The 26786-nt window shown below is 44.5% G+C and overlaps 7 protein-coding genes across 10 annotated transcripts in view; 4 read left to right on the top strand and 3 right to left on the bottom strand.

Annotated features, from left to right (window-relative positions):
* LOC126556635 (tyrosine-protein phosphatase 10D) overlaps window positions 1-26786 on the top strand; it is a 240056-nt gene that overhangs the window by 177968 nt on the left and 35302 nt on the right. The gene's annotated exons all lie outside the window — the stretch shown is intronic.
* Window positions 3732-9454, top strand: LOC126557326 (uncharacterized). 3 transcript variants are annotated; one of them, XM_050213048.1, is made up of 2 exons: window positions 3732-5576; window positions 9245-9454. In XM_050213048.1, the coding sequence occupies exons 1-2, from the start codon at window positions 3771-3773 to the stop codon at window positions 9452-9454; spliced, it is 2016 nt and encodes a 671-aa protein (XP_050069005.1). In that variant the 5' UTR covers window positions 3732-3770. The 3 variants fall into 3 exon arrangements, with proteins under 3 accessions (XP_050069005.1, XP_050069006.1, XP_050069007.1); XM_050213049.1 differs by having other exon boundaries at window positions 9268-9448; XM_050213050.1 differs by lacking the exon at window positions 9245-9454 and adding an exon at window positions 8592-8657.
* LOC126558689 (beta-lactamase-like protein 2 homolog) lies at window positions 9774-10875 on the bottom strand. Its single transcript, XM_050214738.1, has 4 exons — window positions 10757-10875; window positions 10516-10682; window positions 10135-10451; window positions 9774-10050 (listed from the first exon to the last, which is right to left on the bottom strand). The coding sequence occupies exons 1-4, from the start codon at window positions 10873-10875 to the stop codon at window positions 9778-9780; spliced, it is 876 nt and encodes a 291-aa protein (XP_050070695.1). The 3' UTR covers window positions 9774-9777.
* LOC126565732 (uncharacterized) overlaps window positions 10938-26786 on the bottom strand; it is a 578093-nt gene continuing 562244 nt past the window's right edge. The window contains exon 2 of the mRNA XM_050222942.1: window positions 10938-11499. Within this exon, the coding sequence (XP_050078899.1) occupies window positions 10938-11474 (537 nt within the window). The 5' untranslated portion in view covers window positions 11475-11499. The remainder of the gene's footprint in view (window positions 11500-26786) is intronic.
* Window positions 11802-14470, top strand: LOC126558786 (probable elongation factor 1-delta). 2 transcript variants are annotated; one of them, XM_050214854.1, is made up of 5 exons: window positions 11802-11990; window positions 12272-12386; window positions 12581-13132; window positions 13660-13740; window positions 13827-14470. In XM_050214854.1, the coding sequence occupies exons 2-5, from the start codon at window positions 12294-12296 to the stop codon at window positions 14460-14462; spliced, it is 1362 nt and encodes a 453-aa protein (XP_050070811.1). In that variant the 5' UTR covers window positions 11802-11990; window positions 12272-12293; the 3' UTR covers window positions 14463-14470. The 2 variants fall into 2 exon arrangements, with proteins under 2 accessions (XP_050070811.1, XP_050070810.1); XM_050214853.1 differs by lacking the exon at window positions 12581-13132 and having other exon boundaries at window positions 11811-11990.
* The window catches only part of LOC126557323 (transcription factor IIIB 90 kDa subunit), a 525788-nt gene continuing 514228 nt past the window's right edge, over window positions 15227-26786 (top strand). The window contains exons 1-2 of the mRNA XM_050213043.1: window positions 15227-15685; window positions 15759-15863. Coding sequence (XP_050069000.1) covers window positions 15247-15685; window positions 15759-15863 — 544 coding nt within the window. The 5' untranslated portion in view covers window positions 15227-15246. The remainder of the gene's footprint in view (window positions 15686-15758; window positions 15864-26786) is intronic.
* Window positions 17856-25466, bottom strand: LOC126557108 (BTB/POZ domain-containing protein 6-B). The gene is made up of 5 exons (XM_050212771.1): window positions 25001-25466; window positions 22194-22577; window positions 21900-22047; window positions 21600-21816; window positions 17856-19124 (listed from the first exon to the last, which is right to left on the bottom strand). Exons 1-5 carry the CDS (start codon window positions 25461-25463, stop codon window positions 17856-17858), a joined length of 2481 nt encoding a protein of 826 aa, XP_050068728.1. The 5' UTR covers window positions 25464-25466.

Genomic DNA, 26786 nt, shown 5'->3' with positions numbered 1-26786 from the left:
CACTGATGAAGTTACTGTTCCCATGTGATCAACAGTGCATTCGGCAAAGAAAGGCTTGAGAACATAACTGCTAACCAGGTAACCAGACATGAACTTCATGAAGGATAAGGGAAGTCATTCGTACTTCGGTAAACGAAATTAGCAACGACAAATTGTTGAAACTTTATTCATTGCGGGATTTCTTCAGTAATATGAAGGTCCGAGAATCAAATCCCTTAGAAAACGTTCATTACTCCTCTTCCTTGGCTCTAAAATCATCAGATTTGTATTATAACCAAAAAATGTAGGTCTGCTATATTGACTTCATTGAGTTGAATTTAAATCCGTTATTAGATAGTTGTTGCTGACGGTAACAAACTGGATGCAAGTATCCGCCGTTGGTGGTCTTTGCTAGGTCGTAATATCTTCTTGGATCGGACGTATTGGCTTTTTCCTGGATCGCCTAGTACAAGTTGCTACCAATGAATCCATCAGTTTCACCAAGGTCACAGAGTTAATCGTTTTTCCTGGATTATGAGGAGAAATATTTAGCGGTGGACCAGAGTTCAATCGTCGGCGATTTCTTCTAATTCAACCGCGGATCAAAGTTCAACTTACGACGATTGTCTCTAATTCTTCCGCCGGAGTGGGGAAGCACTACAGAGTTCAACCAGCGACGAATTCGCCTAATTCTCCCGACGGAGCGAGGAAGCACTACTGGAGTCCGGAAACGACATCCATAGGGAAGACAAAGTAGAATCTTCTCCCGAATTAAATAGTGATCTTCCCAAAAACTTGTACAGGCCTCTCTAGGATGTATTGTAGTGCAAGAATAAAAATTGATCAGTCCTGCTTATGGAGAAACGGTCCTGATGGGATGGGACTCGATAATCAATCCTGCCGCGTGAAAGATCGGTAACACTAATTCACTATTTATGTTATTATAGCAATTGAAAAAAATGGCAAAACACACCTCGTTTCCACTTGGAATACCTCAATCAAGATGAAAGTAGCTCATATAACTAGCGGTCCCTTTTTCATGCGCGGCAAACATTTACTTCCCAAACAGTATTTATTCGCACTTGGACTACTACTAACATCAAGCCTTCACGATTCAACTGTGAATCTACAAACCAAATCCGATTTTCAAACACACCAATGTTGTTTGTTTAAACAGAAGTGATGATTAACCTTCGTAAGGAAGCACACTCGTCCTACCCATGAAAGTATGTTCCGATTAATAATTTTAAAAATCCACTGTGCGCTGCTCCTATTACTGCAATTCCAGTTGGAGTTTAAAATTAAATGTACGTGCAGATAACCTAACGATCAACGCGGTTCGCCCTTTGATAGATGTTGGGTGGGGGGCAGCAAAAATGTTTGTTCCAAAAATCCAAAAAAGTGCACTCTGTGCGGTACTGGCGACCGCACCGGTCCACCTACAATCGGTGTTATTTTTACCCACTGCACCACTGCCCTATTTAGCTTGCCATAGCGGGGAGACATGCCCTTTGAACGACCACTAAAACTGTCTTGTGTCATGAACCAGTACCCGAGAGGATCTTCCATCTTTTTTTTTTTTTGGTGTAGATCTACTCAAGATTCTTGACCCGGAAACGACATAACTCTGTGATCAATAGCTATTCTGGTGCGTTAAAGAAATGGTGATGAGCGTAGGCTTCAACAGGCCATTAATTTCATCAGGACACAGGGGCTCGTTAAAACTCAGCAGCAATGATCGATTGTTTACAAGCATTTGCTAAAAGATGCAAGGCGGATGCCTTCATGATGGATGGCGCTGGTTATAGTGGAAATGCTTTCCAACCATGCAGGGTCCTACATATATTACATTAAAAATTATAGTTCTACTTTACATCGTTTTACATCCAACCGATGCAGTACGACGCCGAAACACGTGATTACAGAGCGGCCATAAACGCCGACAGTGTGAAGGACACACGCTCGTAATATGCTTCTGTAAACCTTCTTTTCCTGTTAATGAAATGATTTCTGTCTGCATCTACTTCGACGGTGGTAGTGTTGATGTCGTTTTGGTTGAATCCTGCGGTAGAACGGCGTAAAAACGGCGCGCGGTTCGGTTGCTCCGGATTTCGTGTTTGTTTCGCTTACGACACGACCACGTCCAACAGGAACGAATCATCCAAAAAACCCCCAGAAGGTGCGGATGCGTGCGGTTTCCTATAAATAACTGTGCGCCAGCGGTACTCAAACGGTAGTGGGTTCGATTGCAGTATAATTTCTCAGCGGGAAAAAAAACCTTCCCGGTCGGAATTGTCATGCGAAGCCACAGAGACTCCAATCGGAATATCGAATTTTTTTTGGGATTCCTCTAGAAGGTGGTGCATGGTTGGTTGGTGGTGCAATTCTAATACAAAATTCAGCGCTCACATCCACAGGTGCCCGCGATTACTCTGGATGTTTCCGGGCCAATGGAGGAATAAAGTAAGCAATTCAACTCGGATGCATCTAAATGCATCTCGATGAAAGGCATGCACAGTTCCTTACAAGCTGCTAATGGAACACGAATGATGAAACCGTTAACAAGTTAACGGGGCTAGATAAAATAACGCCATTGTGAACCAGGAAGTCGCCGGACATTGTATGAAAGAGTTGTAACGCATTGTAGTGTATTATAAGGTGATCTTCCCGAACCTCGAAGCCGGATGAAGAATTAATCCGGATAAGTGTGTACGATGAAGATGCAAACTACTCAGTCGCTAGTCCCCCGGAAAGGTGTGTCGTGAAACAACCGGCAAATTGTCGAACCTGCTGCCATCACCAAGTCAACAGCATGATGTGTCTGCCAGTGGCAAAAATAGATTTTCATTTCGGGGAGCAAATTTATTGAGCATTTTCCTTTGCGTACGTTTCTCAATCGTACGACGGTTTGGTGGTTGGTTCTGGCGGTTCTCTGGGGCGTATTGCTCTCACTCCACTCTCCTATGTTTTACACCCGCATTCTGTGCAGTAGTTTGGAGCATCGGAACCTACGACGGTCCACGATCGTACGCGATCACTTTGGTGCGAAATGGTCCTACCTAGTGGTGGTAAGCAGGTGGCAGATACGCAGGCGCGTCCGATCGTGGCCTTTACTACCCGGGACCGATGGGTACGACGCGAGATTCGGATTGGATCAGTTAGTGAATGTTTGTCGGTTTAGTTGGACGTACTAGGGAAACGTGTAACCGAGTGTCGTGTGGTGTTGTGTATTCAGGTTAAAGGTGGTAGAAAATAATACCTCAACTCTTTTGGTGCCTTGGAGTGGAGAGACCAAATATATTACCAGGATCGCTGAAGATCAAGGTGCATAAAAAAGAAGGATCTCTTATAAGATAGATCCTTTTTCCGTTGCATGCCTCAAACGTAACCGAAGTGAGCCGTGAAGTAGTAGCAGCTACAGGAAGGAATTTCGGCCTCGAGGATTCTCGCCAATTTTTTGTGTTGCGTGTTCGGCAGCGCGGTGAGTGGTCGCAAAGGAATTTCGCTACGCCACGCCGCTGCTCCCTCAGCAAACAGCAGAGACACCGGTTCCGCGGAACGGGGTTTAACAGCGTGGTATAATTAATCGTAGCATTTGAAATTCTTGGGTGCTGCGTTCATTCTGGTGCCTTCGTGTGTCGCATCGGGTCCCGGCCAGGGTGTACAACAAGTGCGCGACGCAGCGAAAGAGTGTGCGTGTGCGTGTGCGTGTGTAGGCGTTTAAAGTTAACCGAACCGACGTGTGTGCCGTGTCCGTTCGGTGAGTGGTTTAAAATCAGAAGGCAGACAAAATGTCCGACCTGGACGATATGAGCAACTTTGATGCGTGGTTGGAGAAGGACTTTCTGAGCAAAATCAACCGGCTCGAAACGGAGGTCGAAGATTTAAAGGACAAAAAAAGTAATCTCGATAAAGACCTGAAGAAGAAGACGATCGAGTGTGATATTTTGCGTGCAAAGGTTGGCAAACTCGAGCAGGTCCCTTCGAACAATGCGGCTTCGAACGAGAAGATCGAAACGCTTGAGAAGGAGCTCAAGCGTAAGACGATGGAGCTGGACATTCTGCGTTCGAAGCTGTCGCAGGCGGAAACAAATCCGCAAGCCTCGCAGGATCTTACCGAGCGTGTGAAGCAGCTTGAGAAGGAGTTGAAGAAGCGCATCATCGAGAACGGTATACTGCGGGGCAAGCTGACGGAGGTCGAAAGTGAGCCACAGACACCGGAAGCGCAGGAGAAAATCGATGAGCTGGTGCGGGGTCTGCAGCGTACCGAGAGTGTGGTCCTGCGGGAGAAGGTGAAGGAGCTGGAAGGTGACTCGGAAGCGTCCGAACGGAACGGTGAACTGGAGCGCGAACTAAAGAAGAAAAACATCGAGAGCGATATCCTGCGGTCGAAGCTGAAGCAGTTCGAAAACACACCCTCGAACGCACAGGAAGCGAGCGAACGGATGCGTGATTTGGAGAAGCAGGTCAAGAAGTACCAGATCGAGGCGGACATACTGCGGGCGAAGGTGAGCCAGCTGGAGAGTGATGCGGCATCGCGCGAAAATGAAGAGTCAACCGAACGCATCGAGGAGCTGGAAAAGGGCCTGAAGAAAAGCACCACCGAGGGTAACATGCTGCGGGCGAAGATGCAAATGTTCGAGAAGGAATCGACCGCAACACAGGACTCGAATAGCGAGCAGATCGAGGAGCTGCGCAAGGGCCTCAAGAAGAGCACCACCGAAAGTCAAATACTGCGATCGAAGCTGACTGAGCTGGAGACCAAACAGGTGCAGGGTGGTGCTAGTAGCTACAAGATCGAAACGCTCGAGCAGGAGCTGAAGAAAAAGAACATCGAGAACGATATCCTGCGATCGAAGATGGAACAGCTGGAGCGTGTACCGTTGGCGGACAGTCCGGCGAACGAAAAGATCGAAGAGCTACAGAAGGAGATCCGCAATCTTAAGATCCAGAATGATATACTAAAATCGAAGCTAAACCAGGCGGAGGATGAACCGACCACTACCCAGGAATCGACCGATCGCATCAGTGAGCTGGAGAACGAGCTGAAGAAGCGTACTATCGAGAGTGATATACTGCGCTCAAAGGTGACCCAGCTGGAGTGTGAGCTGTCCCCGACCAAGAACTCGAACGAGCGGATAGAGGATCTGGAGAGCGAGCTGAAGAAGAGAATGCTGGAGAACGACATCCTAAAGTCGAAAGTGAGCCAGCTCGAAGGTGAACTGATCGCGCACTCGGGTAGTAGCAAGGCGGACCCGAACGAGATCAAGAAGCTGAAGGAAAAGCACGAGGAGGTGATGAACAAGGCGAAGGAGCTGCTGTTCGAGCGCACGAAGACGGTCAAAACGCAGGACATGCAGATTAAGGCGCTCCAGAACCAGATCGAAAACATCAAGGAGGTGGTCGCGGTAACCAAGGACATGCTAAACATCCGGAACATGGAGCACGAGCAGTTGCAGACGCGGTTCGAAAACATCGACAGCAAGATGAAGGCGGAACGGGAACGGCAAACGCTGCTCGAGAAGAAGCTGACCGTCTCGCAAAAGATGTACAACGATCTGCGGGAAGAGTACACGACACAGCTCGAGCTCTTCAAGGTTAGTGTAGTTGCCTGCCGCCTGTCGTTATGATGGCGGTGATATTTTTACCGCAGACCGCCACCGCTATAAGTGCAGACCGCACTACACGCCACTTCCCCGCTCGCAACACACACACTCACCGTTGTTGCACCCTTTTCTTTTTCTTTCTCTTCTTTTACTTTACTACTACTGCTCTTTATGCTACGCACTACTGCAATATTACTACTACCACTAGCACTACCATTCCTATCTGACTGACTGACTGCACCGAATTCTCATCCGCTCACGCCTGCGCGTTGTGGTCGTAGCTGTGAGGAAATTCGTTCTAATGCACTACAGATGGGAAATGCAATCATCGAGCAAATTATAACACCATATTTCGCAGTGCAGTTAAGGGTCACTCTGGCATTTTGCCGGGTTTCAGCTGGGTCAGACTTATTTTGAACTAATGTATCATTTTTAAAATTTGGATTTGGATTGATTTCGAAAAAAGCCAATATCTTGTATCAACACGATTCTTCCTATGTCATCTTTTCGTTACCAATTTATTCCATTCCAATTACTTTAACCTATCCAAAACTGTTTTATAAACAAATCTTCAAAAAAGTGTGAGTTAAGGATTGTTTAAAAAAATATATAGCAATAGGTGGCCAACGGATTAAAATTTAGCACGAGATCAAGACCAAGATCCAGAAGCATTCTTCAAAAATATTTCCATCCTGTTCTGAGGATTCTTACAGCAATTGTCTAACACCTTGTCAATTGCTTTCTTCAAAATAAATGATTTTATTTCTCAACATCTCTCGAAGCGACCAGACGCTTCTCCTTCTTTTGGATGCAACATGATAAGAAGAATGGCAGGATAAGGTCCTAAGGTCGAGATATACAATGACCGCCAATAAAATAAGTCCACTTTTGTGTCCGCTTTTCAAAAAGTCTATACTGCTAGGTATAACTGTACTTAATTTTGGTAGAATGATCATCAGCAACTTAATGATCAACAGTAGCTTTGTGTTTTTTCCCAAAAGATTGTCTATGATTGTGTAATAATAAAAGAACTGAAATGTTTGAAATTTAAAGAAGGGATACCCAAAAATAGAAGGAATTTTTGATTTGAATTTTAAAATTGATGAATGGTGGCCATATTTTCATGAAAATCGAAAAAATGCGACTAATAATCGATTTCATGATTCATCTAACCACAGGAACGGGTTCCCAAAATGTTCTACTAAAGTTTACAAAAAAAACGAAGTAGATTCGTTGAAAATTGACTTCACCACCTCATTTCTGCCTGATGTTACGGTGCCCAAATAAACGACACACCTCAGATACCATGAAAGGTGATGATTGCTAAAGACAGCAGGACGGTGGACATGGAAGTCGCCACCCGCTCCCGCCCGTCTTATTATATTGTAACCGTATACTATCAATACCGTCGGCTGCTCATTTAGTGTAATTTTTGGATAGACGGATTCTAGTTTCATAATGATCAAACGAATAAATTTCAATTTTTGTTATCAGTCGTCCGTAACATTTTTTAGTCCTTTACTTAAGTCCTGCGAGAGGGGGTTCCAAAGATTGAAGCGTTTGTAATCGAACATTCAGGATGTGCCTCACTATTGCTAACTTCTTTGCTAAGGAGGGGAATAACATGTGTAGTACGAATCAACCTTCTCCACCCTTCTTCACCTTCCTCCACCGATCAATGGATCAATTGAATCAACTGATAACTTTGTGATATTTTCAAAAACACGATGTAGTGGAGTGAGTGAGCGCGCTTAGTATTTTGAAATCATGAAATCGATTATTAGTCACTTTTTTTCGATTCTCATGAAAATATGGCCATTCATCAATTTTAAAATTCAAACAAACTCGCTCACTTTTATCATCTTTTTTCTGGTGATCAATGAAATTTAGTGAAAGTATGTAATATTTCAACCAGCTCAAATAAGTTCTCAAAACACAAAAAAAAAACAAAATAATAAAAACTGTGAAATACACGACAAAGTAAAGATAAAAAGTCGTCAAAACATGAAACCAGCTCAAAAAAAATTTTTTTCACCAAAAAAAAAATCGAATTTAAAAAAAAAATATTTTAAGGCCAAAGGGGGGCATGAGTGTCGCAAACTTTTCGGCGATTGTAATGATCGTTGAGCTATAAAAATAAGTAAACAATATTGTTAAAAAACACGTGATCTCAATTTCGGTTTCACGTGATTCCGATCGATTCGACTTGTGATTGAATCGCGGAATTAGTTCGTATTTTTGTCATTAGAAGTGAAAATGAGTGACCAAGGGATAGAATGGAATCGACAGTGGGATCCTTGACCGAAAGGAGGGCTTTGGTGCTAAAGAATACAAAGATTTTTCCAGTAAGGAGCTTTGTTCTGCTCGTTATGAAACTATTTTAACGCCTAAAAGAGGAGAAATTGGTGAACCAAACTTACCCCTAGCACATAGTGATGATGAGTGATAATGTTCGAACATCTTACAACCTTCTTTTTAACCATTTTTAAAACTGTAATAAAACGGTTATTTCGCATTTATTTTTTCTGGGACTGATTAATGAGTGAACAATAAGTGTAAAATGACAATGATGGCAAAATTAGCTTTTGGAAAACAATTTAAGTAAGATACAGCATAAATTGCTTAACGTGACACACTTGCCCCAATTTCCGCTATGGGTTGTTTGATTCGATAGGACACAGGAGAATTGCTTTTAAAAATCGTAAAAATCCATACCTGCAGCGGCAGCAAAAGCATTGGCAAAGCAAGCTCTTTGTTTAAATTTTATAAATCGCTACCATAATTGTTACTGCGTAACGTTACTAATTTATCCTATTTCAGGTCCTTTTGTGATAAACTTAAAAAACTTCCGATTAAAATACAAAATGCTAGGCGATAGTAATGTACCCGTAACACCGTTACAACCAAAATACCCAATACCGCTTCTAGAACACATCCTCCTTTCTTACGTTTCCGTGCTCGTAATTGTATAAATATTTCTATCTTTTCTCTTCTTCACACTTTCAGAAAACGGCGGATCGAGCTGGGATTGATTTTCCATGCTTGAAAAAAACTGCACATACAAAGAAATGATTTTTAAAAACCACTGACTCCAACAAAACTACCACCTATGTCTCAACGGAGTGTCTCTCACTATTCGCTCTGCACTGTGCGCGCTATTACTAAATCATTTTTGCACTACTCTACTACTACTACTTCTTCTACTACATATTCGCTTACGTTCTTAATATCTTTCTTCTTACCATTTACAACAACACTCCACACACGCAAAAGAAAAGTGAGGTAAAGTGCTGTTCATATGCGCCTTTCCGACATGTTGTTCCGCTTCCGGTTCACTGCAAACCTACTTCCCTCTTCCCCATCATTTGATCCTCTTCCGTGTGCCGTTGTGTTCTGTGTTCGCATAGAAAAAAAACCCCACCTGTGACTTTTGTGTCTCGTTTGTCTGATCCTTCATATATTGTAGAGAAGATATTTAAAAACACAAACCCCACCGTACAATTGTCGTTGTAAATTTGAATGTAATAAAAAATCCATCCAAAAAATCCCGCTCTGTGTGATGTGATTTTGTGTTGCTTCACGTTACCTTTCTCATACTCCTTTATACTCATTACGATCATGTTCTAATGCCCATCTTCTAAACAAACTTTCATTCAAAGGATTCTTCTTCGTCAAATTCCAGGAAATCCAGAAAAACTACGCCGAAAAGATCGAACTCATCAAGGAGGAAATCGAATCCGTCCGGAATGGTGGCAAAAATTGATTCGTCCTACCGGCAGGATCCGCACCAGCAACTGCCAACGGTTACGGTGGAAGATCATCTTCGCAGTGAACTGGAAGGACGATCCTGCTGCTGCACTGTGCAATAAAAATCAGACAAAGTTCTTTCCTTTCTGTGCTCTCGGTGGCTGACGTGACCCTATTATCGATCGCTTCACAGGCCTCCAAGATTTAATCTTCCCCCCCCCCCCCCCCCCCCCCCCCTTATATGCTGTATTTACTGCAGAGTTGTATACTTTGCAACACGGTGCCCACACCCCAGGTTAGACAAGAATTAAGTTAACTTATATTACGGATGAAAATAAAGAAAAATAACGTTTATATCTTCAACCGCTTGGTTGCTGATTTTACTCAACTAATTTTAAATCCCAAATAGTTCCACCACATTTATGGCAAGCGAAACAACGCACTTTTACAGAGAAGCTGGCTGGACATACTTCCAGCTATTGCCGCCCTCGCTATCAACACACTCGAGCAGCTTGCCCTCGACGGTTAGCTTTTTCAGGTGATGATTAACATTGTACGCTGCTGCAGCCCACAGTTGCTCCGGCGTTTCCTTGTACACCGTGCGCACAACGTCCATCTCGTTGTACTGCTTATTCGGGTTTTCCTCAAACACGGCAAAGATTTGTTTCTCCCGATGATTGCGATGATTGATGTACTCCGTTACTCGTTCCGTTGGGTCCTGAAACATGCAGAGGATATTTTAAATTTACATGTCAGAAAGGCATTTGAAAGAAAATTCACTTCCCGACAATAGTAAACTTACATCGATGATATTACCGTGCCCCGGATAGATAACAGAAGGTTTTGCATTCAGAATCGTTTCCAAACTTTTCATGTACAGATACAAATCTTCAAATACCGTTGTACCTTCACCGAGAATACAATCGGCACTGAAAAGCGAATTGTCTTCCTGCAGAACTAGCACAACATGATCTGTTGTGTGGCCCGGCGTATGGACCACTTTCAATGTTGCTCCTTCGGTGGTGAATATTTGTCCATCTTTTAATTCCTTTAGCATCGTATTTCGTACTTCCGGCTCGGGAGCATCGGTCCGGGGGAATTTCCACACGTTGCATGTATCTACAAGAAAAAGCCTAGTGTTAAGGAGCATAAAGAAAGAATGCTGGAACCACCCGTAAGGTACCTTTGTTATCGATGACCTCCAGTATATCGTCTACTCCTCCGATATGGTCATGATGCCAGTGGGAAATAATTATATCGTTTATGAGAACTCGCTCGTCCATCAACACTTTACGTAGATGACCGATGTACTCTTTCACGTTCGCATCTCCCGTGTCCAACAAAATTCGTCTGCAAAAAAGGAAAATTTCCACCAAGGTAAGAAACAGCTTTACACAACGACACAAATTACTACGCCATATCACCTTCGTCCACTACCGATCAGATACGTATTCGTGCCTTGCAGCGTCATCGGGCTAGGATTGCAGCCCAGAATCCGAATCAGGCGTGACGATATTCTAGTTACCGCCGGTATCGTTGCCATCGTTGCACCACCTTCTCACACAATCCGTACGAGTAGCAATAAAAAAAGCTGCTGTGTAACGATTAAAATAGCCTTTTTCTACTTTTTATCATCGGTGTTTCCGGTGCAAGCCCTTCCTCACCGGGCGGTCTTGTGATGAAAATTTCCGAAATAAATCCTTCCGAATCACACTCACTACCGCTACTGTGGGGCTCTTCCTCCTTCAGTTCAGATTCTTCCTCTACTTTGGCAGTGACCTCCGGTTCCGGTAAGGGTAGCAGATGGACGGGAAATCCAACCGGTATGCTATCTACCTCGATTGGGGGCACCTTTACACCTTGCTCGTTATATAGTTTGATAACAGAATCGTATATTTCGTCGGCCGCTTTATCGGCCAATGTCAACAGCGTAAAAAGTGCCTGTGTTTGTTCTACCAAACTGTCACAGTCCGCCGTACAGTCACGCAATTCGCTTCGGGTAGCCGTTATCGTTTTCCGCACGGAATGCTGCTTCGACTCGTCCTTTTCGATGTACCCGATCGCGAATGTGGTGCACTGTTTGCGTAAGGTTTTAAGTTTCGTATCGATTTGCACTGCCTGGTCTTTTAGTGCGTTGAACATGATGAGAGTGTGGCCGCTTGGGCACCTAATGTTTATGGGCTGCTTTTCAAACAGCTGTTTGGATTCAAGTTTTGACAACAAAACTGTGAGCAATGTTGCCAGCATCGGGACGAAATCTGAAGAAAAATATACGTTAGCCTTTTTCCTTATTTTTCTAAGATTTTCGCAAAGTTCTGCTGGTTATAATGCTCAAATACTGAAATATCAGATAACTTACCTTTTCAGCACCAATTATTGGTTATTTATATCGTATTGCGCAAAAAATATTGAACAGAAAAACACACAGCACGAATAATCGAGAAGCCTCCATCGAACAATCAAATGTCACTATGACAAGAGGCCCGCGAGCCTGTCAGCAAAAATAACGCGTGTCGAAATCCAAAAAAATCGAGCTCCGGCACTCTCCTTCGGTGTGGAACTTATTGATTTTTCCCTTTTTGCGCTTTGCACTATAGTCGTTGCAGTGATTCTTGTTCGCTATTGTGAATAAGACCCTCTTCCTAGCACCGTAACAAGGTAAGATAACTGAAATCGACTGCATTCTGGCACTATTGCGGCATTTTAATCCATGTGTGGGCGAATGTGTGGTTAGAAAGCGGGACCGTGCTAGCTAAGGGCGCATACAAGGAAATGTTGCACAAACTGTTCACGTTGTTACCACGGTGGCCAACCACAGAGGTCAGAAATGCCCTCGTGGAAGTGGGGGGCTGCTGAGTGAATCTTATTCTTTTGGTACCATTATCGGTTTTATATTTCGACGAAGCAACCATTCTAAATTGTGACTTCTTTCCCTGCAGAGACTATTAATAAAAGCGCAAAATGGCTGCTGCAGCAATGGCACATGAGAAAGTATGGCAGGACAAATCGACGATGAGCGCAGCTGAGAAAACGTACTACGAGTACATGGCCAAGGTAAGTTAACTGCTCACCGTGCATACGGGAGTTATTTCTGTTCTGTTTTGCTAAACGTGCTAGTTGCTGAAGAGTTGTACTCCATCCGGTACACGGGTAACCGAAGCTGTGGTCGCGTTACGAGGCGAACCAATATTCTTGTTCTTGTTCAATATTTTACACTAACCCTCCCCCCGAACATAATTATATGCAAGCTTTCCGTTGCGGGGAAGATGGAGTCGCAGGATGGAGTGCTGCCAGCCGGGCCGAAAATAGATCCACCAAAAAAAGGAAACGCTGTTGCTACTCAACAACAACCAGCAGCAGCAGCTTCGCGACAGCAGCAACAAGGGCAGACAAAAAAGGTGGACGACGCATCAGTAGAAGCTTCTTCACCACCGTCACCGCCGGCTGCCGATGCACCGAAGGCTAAGAAGGACAAAAAGAAGAGAAACAAGGGCAAGAAAGATAGTACACCGACTGATACTGAGTCTTCCGAAAAGTCGATTAACAATAGTACCGTAGCAACGGCAGCTGATACATCAACCGATTCTAAAGCACAGCAATCCCCTGTCCTTGAGCAAACCGAGGCACCTAAGGAATCGGGAAAGAAAAAATCTAAAAAGTCCAAGAAATCCAAGGGACAGGAAGATACATCGACGGAAAACGATAACAAGTATCAAGAGCAGCAGAATGCCAAAAATCTGAAGGAGAAGGAGAACTTGGCCCACAAGCTGTGCGACAACATAACGGAGGAACTGAACAAGGTGGTCCTGGCGTGTCATACTATATGCCCTGTCGAGTTGTGCGTGTGTGCTGGTTGCGTTTTTTGGTTCTTTTTGTGGCTAGCCAGTTGAGCTTTTGGTTCTATTTTGTATGCTTGTTTCATTCGTTTCCCTATGGACGTCTACTTTTCTTTATCTTTGGTTTGTTAGTTGAGTCTTCTTACCGTTTGGTTTTTCTTTGTAAATATGATATTTTCCGGTGTCCATTCACACGATCCTTTGATTCGGAGATTGGCAAAGGATTGCTTTTAATCTTCCGGCTTTCGAGTGTATCTATACAATTCACAGGTATTTGTGGGTTAAGACAACTCGGATACCACTTATTGGAACCTCCTCGTCAGGAGACCCGTCTGTGAAAAAATTTGTCTATTTTTTTTACTTATTTAGTACATAGCAAGCACTATAACTGTTTGTTTTTCAGCACCCTCGTTTTATTTTCACGCTTGGTTCATTTGCTGGCGCACCTTGGAAGCTCTTTTACTCATTACGATTTTCTTATTGTTTTGCAGATCAACTCCTTTCCATCTCAGTGCACTTTGGCATCGGAAATTTCGAAAGCCAGGCAACACATCAAGAATTCCCTCGAGCGGGTAAGTGCGCGGTACAGCTCGTGGCATTCATTCAGCAATAAAAATCAACTCCCTCTTTTTGATCTTCCCCTCACTCATCGGTTCAGATGGATGGTATTGCCGCATTGGCAGCTAGCCCCGGAGCCGAGTTGCTGGATCGTTTGTCCTCGGTGGAGAAGGAAAACGAAAAGCTTCGCTCGATTATTGACGGACTGAACAATCTGGTCATCGATTTGCACGAACGTGTCCGAACGCTCGAGTCGGGCAGCGGCGTTAAACCAGCTGCCGCCAAGCCTGCCGCCCCGAAACCTGCCGCCGCCGCCCCTGCCAAGAAGGTCGAAGCGGAAGACGACGACGATGATGATGTGGATTTGTTCGGTTCGGAGGATGAAGGCGAGGACCAGGCGGCCGCCGAGTTGCGCGAAAAGCGTTTGGCTGAGTACGCGGCGAAAAAGTCGAAGAAACCGGCCCTGATTGCGAAATCGAACGTGATCCTCGATATCAAACCGTGGGACGACGAGACCGACATGAAGCTGATGGAACAGGAGGTGCGTAAAATCAGCGCCGATGGACTGCTCCTCGGTGCGGCCAAGCTGGTACCGTTGGCGTACGGCATCCACAAGCTGCAGATGTCGTGTGTGATTGAGGATGATAAGATTTCCGTCGACTGGCTGCAGGAGGAGATCGAGAAGATTGAGGATTATGTGCAAAGCGTGGATATCGCTGCATTCAATAAGATTTAAAGTGTGTGCGGAGACAGCCGGCAACATTTGAAGATCAGCCCGTAAAATATTTTTAATCAATTTTACTACATAATAACTCAAAATACGGTCGATGGAGAAAGGAGAGAAAATGTAAGAGGAGCAGAGAACGCTGGTCGGCGTCATCTTTCTATCCTAGTGACGGTTGCTTCTTTCAAATTGAAAGTACATTAATGGAATTATTGTATCTTATTACATCTGTGTAAAACCGGGTTTGATCAAGTAAACACACATTTTCCACCTCTAAATAGTCGTGTTTTGTTGGATGTTGATGGATGACTGTTGCGAAAAAAAGTCAAAAGGAATTCTTGGCACAACAGTTGCAAATCCACAAAGCTGGATGTGTGCAAACGATTAAAATTTAGCCGTCGAAGTGGCTTTCGGTTGCATTGAATGTGCTTTTGATTTTAAACATCGTATTTAAAGGTATTCACTGCAATCGTTGTAAATTTTTGGCGTGGTAAATGCAACACTGTACGGTGATGTAATGCATAAACCGATCAAGGCAAGTAACGGTCAACTCAAAGTACAGCAGATGACAGCTGTTTGTTTACAGGAGCTACTTTATTTGCACCCTTGCGTTCCAGCCTCTTCCCTTGCCGTGTGCTCCAATATACAATGACAGATGCATGGCTATCGTGTTTTTGCTTTAGATGATTGCTGGACATCTTTCCTCTTGTATAGTGAATGAAATATTTAGTGAATAAGAAAACAATATAATCGTGAAAGCCAGTTACTTGCGGCTGCTTGTGAAAGCGCCGATAAAATGTCGTCCGGGCGAAAGTGTAACAACTGTGGAAGTGCCGACATCGAGGTCGACAATGCACGGGGCGATGCGGTGTGTACGAACTGTGGATCGGTGCTGGAAGACAACATCATCGTATCGGAGATCCAGTTCGAGGAGAATGCTCACGGAGCGGCCAGTGCCGTCGGTCAGTTCGTAGCATCCGATTCACGCGGAGGTGCCACGGCGTACGGCAAGTTTCACGTCGCTACTGGGACGGAATCGCGCGAGGTTACACTACGGAAAGCTCGCCATGGTATTACGCATCTGTGCAGCCAGCTGCGATTGAACAACCATTGCATCGAAACGGCCTGCAACTTTTTCAAGATGGCCCTCATCCGCAACCTGACCCGTGGTCGGCGCAATACTCACATCTATGCGGCGTGTGTTTACATTACGTGCCGGACGGAGGGAACGTCTCGTAAGTGAGCATCGCAACGATTGGCTGTGCGGGATGCTGAGGATGGCTTTTTTTGGTCTATATTTCGTTGTAGATTTACTGATCGACATTAGCGATGTACTGCAGATTTGTTGCTATGAGCTTGGAAGAACATACCTCAAACTTTCCCAATCGCTTTGTCTGAATATTCCATCAATCGGTGAGTAGTACAAGCATTAGTTTTTGCATTTTAAATTACTTAGAATGGTTCGAGATCGTGCTCAGAGGAGCTTATTATTTCTTTGAAATAAAAATTGAATTTTACTTGTTACTGCCTTCGGATCCCCACTAGCAATGACTGAATATTCGGCTACATGCTATAAAACAGTGATACTTGCCTATCAGATGCTCCTACTACTACGCTTCCTCTGTCTATATGGACAGAATAGGTAGTCCGGAGTCATTATGAGTCAAATGAACGAAACGGGTATATTCCCATCCCGTATTACGGAACAAATACTTTTTTGTGTTAGAGAGAATATGGAAACGACACAGAAATTACTCCAGAGTTGAAAGCAATTTCAATTTCGGTCATGAAACCGAATATTAATCCCCCAGCAGACACCGGTGCAATCCGCAGCTGATTCCGAACCAATTCTGAGTAACCTTTAGTTGATTCCGCAGTGCACACCGGAGTTTTTCCTTAGGTGATTCCAGTTTTTATTCACCGGAGTTCTCATCACTAATCTCAACATTTATGCGGTTGTTGACGCTCACTTTTGACCTACCATTGGAGAAGTTTTGTACGACTTTAAACCTGGTGGACTAAGACGCATCATTTTGACTTATCGTTCCCCCGTATGGAGGACTGACTGTTGTAGGTTGTAGTCGGGTTTTTTGCAGAAAATAACAATCTCTTTGAACAGAAGTTCTAAATCACCGGTCGTTATTTAATATGCATCTACTATAATTTATTCAGCTTTCAGTTCAAATTTCAAATATATATGTATGTGTGTATAATACGCATTTTAGTAATGTCGTGACTGTGAAAGGTCCACACACACATCGCGGGTACAAGATATTCATCTTTTTGTTCCAACATCCCTCGCTATGCACCGCTGGCCTTCACTTAAGGTATTGCAGACGGCGAACAATGTCGTCCCACGGCTTCAAATTATAGCAAGGAACGTGACAAACCGTCAACAAAGTGGTAAAACGTGCGGTGTAGGTTGTAATGAAACTTGATCCTTCAAACTAAAAAGAAATAGTTAGACCAAAGGTATCCAAATTTAACAAAATTTGTTTTGATTCATCTGTTTGGTGGTGAGGCTTTGCCTCGTACTTTAAAACAAAAGCAGTCGAGTGGTTTTTCACTATTTCAATGAAGAGTTTTTTTTTGCTAAGGGTTGTGTGTGTTTGTGCCCTGCTAAAGAGGATGCTGCCGACGACAATACGATGTAATGCTATTTCCTGTTTCTGCCACGCCTTATTCTCTATCTGATCTCTTACATGCTAAAAAGGAAACCGTTTTCTTTGTTCACACATCCTGGTTGTGTCCATATACACTCACTGCTTCATTTCTCCTTCGTGTTGGATAGCTGGCGAACTGTTGTATGTTGTGGTTTGCCTACCATTTGTTGTAGTGTTGTGTGTGGAAATCCACTATCGGAAACTATGAGTTTTGCGATACGATTCTGCGATGCTGGCTGAAGTATTTTTTCTTTTCTTGATGATCGATCTAGCGCAAACAACGCTCTAAATATCTAATTAAAGACAAAAAAAAAACTCAGTCATAAGTAAAGGAAGCGTCGAACGCTGTAGATCTAAAGAGGGGATGACCCTTCCATTCTAATGCTAATACATTTCATCTACTCAGTTTGTATCGAAAAGAGTAATAAATTTGCCAAAGATGAACGCATTAAGGGGAGCAATAATAGTTCGGAAGACCTAAGAAGAAAGCTCTAGAAGAATTTCACACTACTACAGAGAGTAAAAATATTTCTGTGTTTTTCCTGTTCTACTAACTAATGAATTGTAGTAGATGATCATATGATCGCGCCTAAAGCAAAACCGAATGAAATTGCTGCTTGCTACGTTGTGTGCGTTTGGTTTGTGAGGATTGCATATCAAAGCTGATCTACCATCCAGTGTGTGTGTACATAATAGCTTGTTGATTAAATTTGTTGCTTTATTGCACATTCTAACTCATCATTCATTCTGATGGTTCACCATTGTCGGCTGCTAGCAACTGTTGTTGACCCGCAGAAATACCGCCTGCAAAGTTTGGTTGTTGTAGCCATTCCACCAATCCAACGAAACCACTCGTGCTGCGTGCTGCTGTTGTGGCACCTTGATTATCGCCGCTCGTATTTCCATACGGAGCAGCAGTAGGATGCGATCGATCACTGCTGGCATTTGCCGACGAGGAACTGCTACTGGCACCCATCAGCTGTAGTCCGCTTCCATGTGCCGAGCTGGAAGTGGATGATGTCGTTGTTGCAGGTGGAACGTTGTTGCCACTTCCAGCGGTATTACTCGTCTGTTTGCTACCGGCTATACTTTCCTTACCGGGTGAGTGTCCTCCCCCAGCGGACTTGTGATTGTTGTTGATCGTATTATTACTAGCACTAGCAGACATGATGGCATTCTGCTGGCTTATACCCATCGGGCCGTAAAAGATCAATTCCGGAATCTGACCACCTTGCACGCCCGTACCGTTGGTACTCTCGGACGAGCACTGAAACTGGAATGTGACCGTACCGACACTCACCTCACTCATACCTTCCTGCCCGAAGAAACTTAGCTCCGTTCCGTCCAGCACAACCGATGCAGTGTAGAAACATTCCGGTTCGATCTGTATCGGCGTTTCGAAAAACACCTGGAACGTGTTGCTCGATCCGTCCGAGAAGAATTTGGTACTGTTTTCCGCCAGCACACGGCCCAACCGTTTCAGCTCGATCTTCACATCGTAATCGGCCGCTCCGGTTGACGATCCGTACAACCCAAAGCCTACGATAAAGATGCGCTTATCGACGGAAAACTGTATCGAATCGCAACGACCCCGATAGCGCCACTGGTTGCTACGGTACGCACAGGACGCAAAGCGATGGCACACCTGTGTTTTTAGTCCGGACCTTGCCTTTACCGGGAACGTTAACTTCGGCTTGTTTTTGGCGGTAAAGTTGAGGAAAATGTCGATTGTCTCCTGGTTGGTGAGTATGCCGAGCTGGGCGACACGGTTTGCGAACTCTTCCAACGTCATTGTCGGGATGCGTATCAGGTACAGGGCTTGGCCGAGTAGTTGCCGCTTGTTGGATGAGGTCGGTTCGATGTCCATCTTGGTACAAGCAGCATGCGCCCAGCTGAGGGCCGCCTCGAACAGATGTATCTCCTTGCAGTTGAGTGTTTCGCGCGCAAGGATTGTTTCGAATGTTTTCAGATCGATGTCGACAAAGCCTTCCGACTTGATGGCCATTTCCGCCTACGGAGTGAGAATGGAGAAAATAAAAGAAGGAAAACGTGTGTGTTTGGGTGTGCGCGCGTTGGATTGATATGGCAGGGAGAGGGACTATTTGAAGAGAAGGAGGAGACGAAGAAAGCGTTTTTACAGGGCGAATTTGTCCAGGTTCCACGCCGCTGGATATGAGGAGTCCATGAGTAAAGGGAATTGTTACAGTGCAATTTTGGACGATCTGTACTATCGTTAATGTGAAGACGGAATGGACAGTGTATGCAAACCATTACCAACAAAGAGGAGTTGGATTGCTTTCCCGGGAAAATCACGTACGGAAAAAGATACTTCCCCCATCGTACCGCTAAACAAAGGATAATTGAAACTGCAATATTTTTGGTTGTTATTTGTTTTGTTTTTCAATCGTTTCATTTCATTTTTTCTGTATAAAATAGGACAACCCTAGGATAAAATCTTGTTACACACAGACATTCTTCTGTTCTTTAATTATTCTTGTCGCTGAGTGTAGTGTAATTTGATTGACCTTTTTTTTTACAATCACGGTGGTTACTAGGGAAACAACATCGAAGTACACATGGATAACTTCAAATTCGATTATTGTGTGTTCAGCTGTTGCTACGTTTGATCTGTTGGCGCTGTTATCGTTTCTTGATCCTGGCCTTTAGCTATGCTTAACACTGCTCATCTAGTAGGCCAGCCTATTTTAAAAATACCTAAACACCTTCCCTTCTTTGCTTGACTGCTCCCTATCATCTTAGCTCTAATTTGATATGTTACACAGAGATGGATAAACGTTATTATAGTGTTACGCGTACGTACACTGAGATACTCCACACACCACATACACACAGACCACAACAGTAGTATACATAAACGATTCACAACCACAGACACACATTCAGATACAGAGAATAATAGAAAATAATACAAAATTATAAGGAAATCCAATCCCACTATTCCGCAGTGTGGATGATAGTTACATATTCATCCGTTCCCCCATCAAAAGCGCAACAAACATTTAATCTGTCCGCGGAATGGACTGAAGGAGATAAGACCCTGATGTCCTTGGTTTCTAACTATTCTCGCTACATTGCATCAACAAAGAAAAAAAGGTTCAAATCTAACAACTAAAAATATTGCAGTTTTTTTCATTGTTCTCGTAGAGTTGCTCATGTGAAATCAATATAATAAAGCACCTGATAAGAAGCATGCTCGATAGATATCGGGTGTAACATCAAAGGATTGGTGTGATCATACGGATTAAAATATTGGAGGCGGTGAATTACAGCGGTTGTCATGGAAAATTGTCGGAAAATCGAAGTTGTCGTGGAAAAAGAGGGGAATTAAATCTATTTTCATTATTTGCTACATTATTTATATCTTTAAAAAACTGAGCTTCATTTCTACGAAGCAGCTGAGCTTTCTATCAGAGCATTTCTACTTTGATAAAAAAAAACGATTTAAAAATTGTACTTGATTTCCGATTGTATTTACTACGGTACAAGACAAGTCATTGATTTCGGTAAAATATACCTTTTGAGCGAGAATTATTTTTTTTCGTTGAGCCGTTGAAAAACGCATGAGCAGTTTTCATAGCATTCATGTAATCTGGATGATGTTCAAGAAATAAAAGAAGAATCAGAGAAAAAGAACACCAGAATGACCAAGGGAGATGAATAAAAAGAAGATGGATGGATTTTGGGGGTTAAGAACTACACATTGGTCGGCCCGGTGGTGTAGGCGACAGCGACGCCGGTCTTCAAACGGCAGGACCGGGGTTCTAGAAAGCCATTTCAATGGCAGGCATGACCTTAGAGGAGGTCTTTAAGCCAAGAAGAAGAACTACACATTGAGACAAAAAGATTAAAATAGACATGAGCGTTAATAATGCCATATACAACACAACCGCCATGTTCTGGAGGGATCGTAGCAGCTGTAGTACTAAAGTGTTATTAGTAGCATGTTGCCATAGAAAAGACGCACAGGTTATTTAGCTTCTCCAATCATCTAGAGAGGCGCGAATGGTTGCTTGATATCTTTTGAACATGCAACATCGCTGTCAGCAGCATGTGTTTCGCTCTACAGTAACAATTTTCCGCATAACGGAGCATGGGAGGAGGGAACGGTACTGGCAAGTGGGTCACCGCAACCAGCAGCTGCTGCGCTATCATTGCTAGCAGTAGACATGGCCGTCGAGGCAGACGAACAGCCGGAACTTTCTTCATCGTCGGGCGTTTCCGCGCCCTGCGAACGAAGAGGTTGATGTTCTGCTACATGGTTAGTAGGCGACGAGGGCATGCTAATGCTGCTATAGTTACCGAGCATAACTCGCAAGGTGGACACGTTTCTTCTATCTAAAGGACGCAATAAGCTACTGCTAGTACTATTGCTACGGGTTCTACTATTACTACTACTGATGGTGAAAGTGGTGGTAGTGGTGGTGGTAGTGTTGTTGTTGGTGGTGATAGTACTATCACAACATACCTGCGCATCGATCACCTCCCAGCAGCGCTGCATCAGCTCCGGTTCCTCGAACAAGCGCGACTGGCTCAACAGCAGACAGGCGTTTTTCGCCGTGAGACTAGTTTCCAGATAGTTGACGCACGCCCGTGCCAGATGTGGTACGATGTACTTCTTTGCGACGTACAGCGTCGCCAGTACGTTGTCTGCTTCCAGCTGTATCTCATCACAGTACAGATACCTACCGGGGGCAGATTAAATCACATATGATGGTGAGTAATCTTAACGGTAAAACGATGTGAGATGAAAAGGAAAGGTACTTACTTTAACAATGTTAGGAACGCACCCGGCTCCACATCCGGAACCTTAATTTCCTGCTTGTTTTCGGCCAACCCACCATAGAACATGGCGTAGAAAACGGAACTTCCCGTCGCTAGTACATACTTGTGGGCTGGAATGGTTTGCACTTGTTCTGTGCGTTTGTGTGCGATAGAGAAAGCAGAATGAACGTAAATTGATAAATGAGACGTCGTACATGAGACAGAACGGGATTATTGATTATGCAATCAAACATCCTAGGAAGCGAAGGGAACACTCTAACACTCTGGAGAAACTTACCGTCGGAACCGACGATGAACCGGATGTCGGCCATCAGATCATTGTTGAACATGGCGGCATTCCGTTCGCGTACGGTCGATTTGTTCGCCTGCCAGTTTGGGTCCGCCGTATCGGCTGCTGTTGTGCTGGAGATCACGCTGCTGCATCCGCCGCTGCCTGCACCGAGGTCGGCGTCGTCTACGAAAAAACCATTAGTCACATAGATCGTGGGGGATCTGAGGAGATCGAAGGTTGTATTCGTTGGCGATGAAGGGCCACTGCAGGGTTGCGTCACTTGCATGTTCTCTATTCGCACTCTTTGGCCACCCGTAGTGGTAGCAGAACCGACACCGGCACCGGCAGCACTGCTCTGATGGAACGGGGCCAACACATTGAACATCTCGACTGCAACGAACATTAAGCAAGCACATCAGTATTTCAGTACCACCGAACGAACTAACTCCCCCCCCCCCCCCCCCTCGTTGAAATGGGCAGAAAATTTGCAAACACTGAAGAATGGTGGAAAAGGGTGGCGAAGCTGCAAGACATTTATGCAGCGATGCGCGCCAGAGAGTGGTGGGGAGAAGGGACACACTGGAACGAAGGGTGACGCACTTGTGTTTTGTCTGTTGTCTCTCGGTAGAAGGGGCGTAGAATGACACAAGCTCGATTTCATATTGGCCCTTTTTTGCGCATTCTACTACATCATCATGATGGTGGCGATGATGATGATGGTGACGTCACAATGCAACGCTTGCTACGACTAGCAAAAAACGCGAGTGGAATAGAAAATGCCACCAAAGCAGGACATAGACACACATACACATATATGATGCTGTCAAATGAGCTCAACTTTAGTTCTAGGAATGGAAGCGAAAATCATCCGATGTACATCCTAACCTCGATTCCTTCCTGTAATAGCCCCCCTCCGGATTAAAATTGATTTTTCAATGCTTGTTCACCACATTAGGAAACGGATTACACAAACGAAAAAAGTATCGGAATTAAAGCAGCTTACTGTTGTGGTACGGAAAGACGGAAAAAATTTGCTCCTCATTTCTCTTCATTGGGCGTTGCGATATTTTGGCGTACAGATTGGACATAGTACAACCGCTCCCGTATATTTTCCTTGCGTTCGCAGTACACTTGTGTTTGTCCGTCGCTTGGTACAAGCGCAAGTCTGGTTTCACGTTAAAACACACACTCAGTTTTCTTCCAGCAGTATCACCACAAATTAATGGGAAACTTTTCGATAGGTTGTCTATAAAGCGCACAACTCCATCTCACTGCGGGCTACGAAACGCACTCTACATCACAGGACAGCCATCTTAATTTTTCCCGTTTGCTCTTGGCGATACAAGCCAGCGAACACTCGCCCCAGCAATCTACGAATGGCCGCTGAATGGTGCTGCGCGTCAATAACGCGTTGTAGTGCGAAAGAGAGAGAGAAAGAGAACGAGAGAGAGAGAGTGCGTACATTATTGAGAGCGAGAGCGAACGAAATGCACTTTGGTATGGATGAGTGTGAGGGCGCAGGCGCTGTAAATTGTTTACATCGTTTAGAATGTATTGTAATATTACAAAATAGATGTTAGGTTAATCGGTTAGATTTAGTGAAGGGAATTTCAAAACATCGGAAACGGAAAAAAAAATCAGAATTTTTGAGTCAACAGTAGATAAAAAGTTAGCAAAACACCAACTGTAAACACAACAATTACAGTAGTGTGAGTGGAATCTGGCCCTCTCCGGATGGTGCGCTCGTTGCTCACATAACACACATCGAAACAGTTAAACGCGAGAGAGAGATTCATAGAGTGAGCGAGAGAGCGTGACGGTGTAAATTTTGTTTACATCTTCTTATTGTGTGTCATGTGGAATGGAATCAAGCGTATGGGTTATGTGTGTATGTTACCATTTTGACTGCGGTGTATTTCGTGTTTTGTTTTGATTATCTTTCGTAGCGGTGTAAATTGTTACAGTTTCGTGGATTCCCACCACTATCACCCCCTTTATCTTGGCGTCCGGACCACAGGCGGTTTGATTTTTTTTTAAACAGATGTCTAATCCATTCATACATGCCCAAAATTGAGACTGCCCACATGTGTGACTGCCGTCGGCCACATTTAACAAAACTAGTTTAACTGCTTTACTACTGTTCACCCCAAGGCGCGGCTTTGATAATATACAACAACAAAACCAACAACTATTAAAAGTGGAACACAGCCTTGACCTTTCGCACAGTGATACGAGGCACTGCACCGCAGTTCGCACACGATTGAATAATGTATGGGGCCTGGGACGCGTACAATGTCGCTGGACGGGTTTAAAATATGCACCGGCTGAACTCTTTCACACACGTGCTTCTTTCTAATCTGATCGATAAAGCAAAACAAGGTATTAATCGATGAGTGTTAAAAGGCCATAAAGCGGTTCGTTCTGCGGCCTTTAGCGGATAAACATGATAAATATTGCAGAATGTTTTCCACGCGAACAATTTAAAGAGCAAACATGTGAAGGGCATATGGTTCCAGAATCACTCTAAAAGTTATCAAAACACATAAACTTTTGAGAAGTCTTTCAAAAGCTTTATGATTATCGCGATCGAGATAATACGATATTAATGATTATCGTATTAGGAAATTGGTTCTATTACCACGGAAATGGCTGCAGAACGATGCCAACGGAGGAACTCGATCGATATCATTCGTTAAATTGCTCCATCGTGGATATATTACACAACTTTTCTCTATCCATTGTCAAACTCTCGCGCACACACAAAGACGTTCCTTTGAGGACGCAACTTTCGCCCAGTGGTGACAGAGACTTACGTGGAATTCCTTGTTCGCAGTTCTCCATCAGGTCTGCCAGCATTAGGTTCTCAAAGTTCCGCTCCCCGTAGTCGACCAGCGGATGGTATCGATTGACGAATCCCCGGGCAGCCGCCCGACGTGTTCTACGTCGCTGTCGTACACCTGGCTGACGTTGAGGCTGCTGACCACCGTTCCCTACGCCGCGGCCTTGCTCTTCCGCTTCGTTATACTCTTCGTAGTCCTCCTCCTCGTCGTCGTCGTCGTCGTCGTCGTCTCCGATGTGGCCCGTCTTAACACCGAGACCCTGCAGCAGTATCTTTGCACCGGAGTCCACTTTCTTGAAGTTATCGACCAAATCGCAGTGGCTGAGCGTTGCGTACCAGGCGGTCGAGTAGCCCACGATCCAATGCAGCACCTGTCGACCGAAATGATCGACCAGTGACTCGTCCTGCTGCGGCAGTACCAACCCTACGTCCACCATGGTGTGCGGGTGCAGTAGACGCAACACAGCGGCTCGTGACTGAGACCGACGCGTGCTCTAACACATTTACAGTTTCGCGGTACTGTGCCACAGTTAATTTGCAGTAAATCGCGCCCAGCTGTGTGCATCACATCCGCAATGCAATGCTTGTTTCGTGCCCTTTGCCGTATGTTTGGGAGGGTGCACTATCTTGATACAACCTTGTACGAAAAAGCAGGACACGGTGCGCACAATAAGTTTAGTCAATTTCTTCACAATTCATTCACAGTGACAGTGCAGTTTCGATGAGCAGAGCTAAGCAGCACGAGTGTCCTCAACAATCGAAACACTTACAACCTTACACATACACACACACATGATTTGGTGGGATGGATGCGCTTATCGCCTGTATAAAATGCACATTTCTCGTACCAGCGCGCCACTATCACGCCTGTCTCATGTGATCCGTTCATTCGGTCGAATCATTGAATGGCGTGCGTTCGTGCCAAAGGTTCTATTTGTTTGGATTGCGGGCAGTTTCATACACTACACAAGATAACATTCCTTTGTAGAAAGTGACAGTTGGCTTGGCTTAGTAGTTCGATTTGTGTGCTAAAACTTGGTGAAACTAAAACAAGAAAAAAAAGTATAAAAAAAAAGTTGTTAAAAATATTGGTTTGATCTTATTGCGCACGATCACGGCGATATTCCCGAATACGAAGACGCACTCATATTAGGATCCCTTCGCGACGGTTACCAACAGGTGCCAAAACACCTGTCACGGACAGCACTTAAGTTAATCAAACGAGCAAAACAATAACAAATGCAGTTCGAACGCGGTCTCTGTTTATCCTTAGCGTTGTGCCTAGCCAAGCCACCAGGCAAGTGTCTCTAGCCGATCCGGCAACGGACTGCTCGCCACTGCTCTCGTTGCGTCCAAAACAATCGTACACTCTTTAATAGTTCCCCGCGACCATGTTTGTGTGTTCGCTGCTGTGTGTCCCCATTTCGCCTATCCGCGCCACTTGTGCCACCAAACATCGGAACCAAAGCTAAATTTGCAAGCTGACAATGAATAAGTAATGGCCGAGAGGCAGAGACACATACACTCCGCACACACAAACGCAGCTGAACAATTGTGTGTCAGCCAGTCGCGCGGTACGGAGTGCCGCTAATGGAGCTCAATTTGTGACCTGTTTATAAGTTGTCGCGGCCCAGACCAGAAGGGTCCGTTCTGTGGTGTCCTGTTTTTGTGTGCGGTGGGTGCACCATGGACGAATGTCACTATCACTATCAGGCTAAACGATTGCTTATAATGAATTGGTTCTCATGGCCCGGGATGAT

The sequence above is a fragment of the Anopheles maculipalpis genome, chromosome 2RL, assembly GCF_943734695.1.
Source record: "Anopheles maculipalpis chromosome 2RL, idAnoMacuDA_375_x, whole genome shotgun sequence".
Lineage (NCBI taxonomy): Eukaryota > Metazoa > Arthropoda > Insecta > Diptera > Culicidae > Anopheles > Anopheles maculipalpis.
This window is presented reverse-complemented; position numbering and strand designations above follow the sequence as displayed.

Bases quoted from the DNA above. Each gene is read 5' to 3' on its own strand.
- LOC126557326 (XM_050213048.1), top strand. From the start codon at position 3,771: ATGTCCGACCTGGACGATATGAGCAACTTTGATGCGTGGTTGGAGAAG. The intron at 5,577-9,244 runs GTTAGTGTAGTT...TTTCATTCAAAG, and splicing joins CACAGCTCGAGCTCTTCAAG to GATTCTTCTTCGTCAAATTC.
- LOC126558689 (XM_050214738.1), bottom strand. From the start codon at position 10,875: ATGGCAACGATACCGGCGGTAACTAGAATATCGTCACGCCTGATTCGG. The intron at 10,683-10,756 runs GTGATATGGCGT...CCTTTTTTGCAG, and splicing joins CTGATCGGTAGTGGACGAAG to ACGAATTTTGTTGGACACGG. The intron at 10,051-10,134 runs GTAAGTTTACTA...TGCATGTTTCAG, and splicing joins GGCACGGTAATATCATCGAT to GACCCAACGGAACGAGTAAC.
- LOC126558786 (XM_050214854.1), top strand. From the start codon at position 12,294: ATGGCTGCTGCAGCAATGGCACATGAGAAAGTATGGCAGGACAAATCG. The intron at 12,387-12,580 runs GTAAGTTAACTG...ATTATATGCAAG, and splicing joins ACTACGAGTACATGGCCAAG to CTTTCCGTTGCGGGGAAGAT. The intron at 13,741-13,826 runs GTAAGTGCGCGG...TCATCGGTTCAG, and splicing joins TCAAGAATTCCCTCGAGCGG to ATGGATGGTATTGCCGCATT.
- LOC126557108 (XM_050212771.1), bottom strand. From the start codon at position 25,463: ATGGTGGACGTAGGGTTGGTACTGCCGCAGCAGGACGAGTCACTGGTC. The intron at 22,578-25,000 runs GTAAGTCTCTGT...TGTTCGTTGCAG, and splicing joins CTGCGAACAAGGAATTCCAC to TCGAGATGTTCAATGTGTTG. The intron at 21,817-21,899 runs GTAAGTACCTTT...TGCCCCCGGTAG, and splicing joins GCGTTCCTAACATTGTTAAA to GTATCTGTACTGTGATGAGA.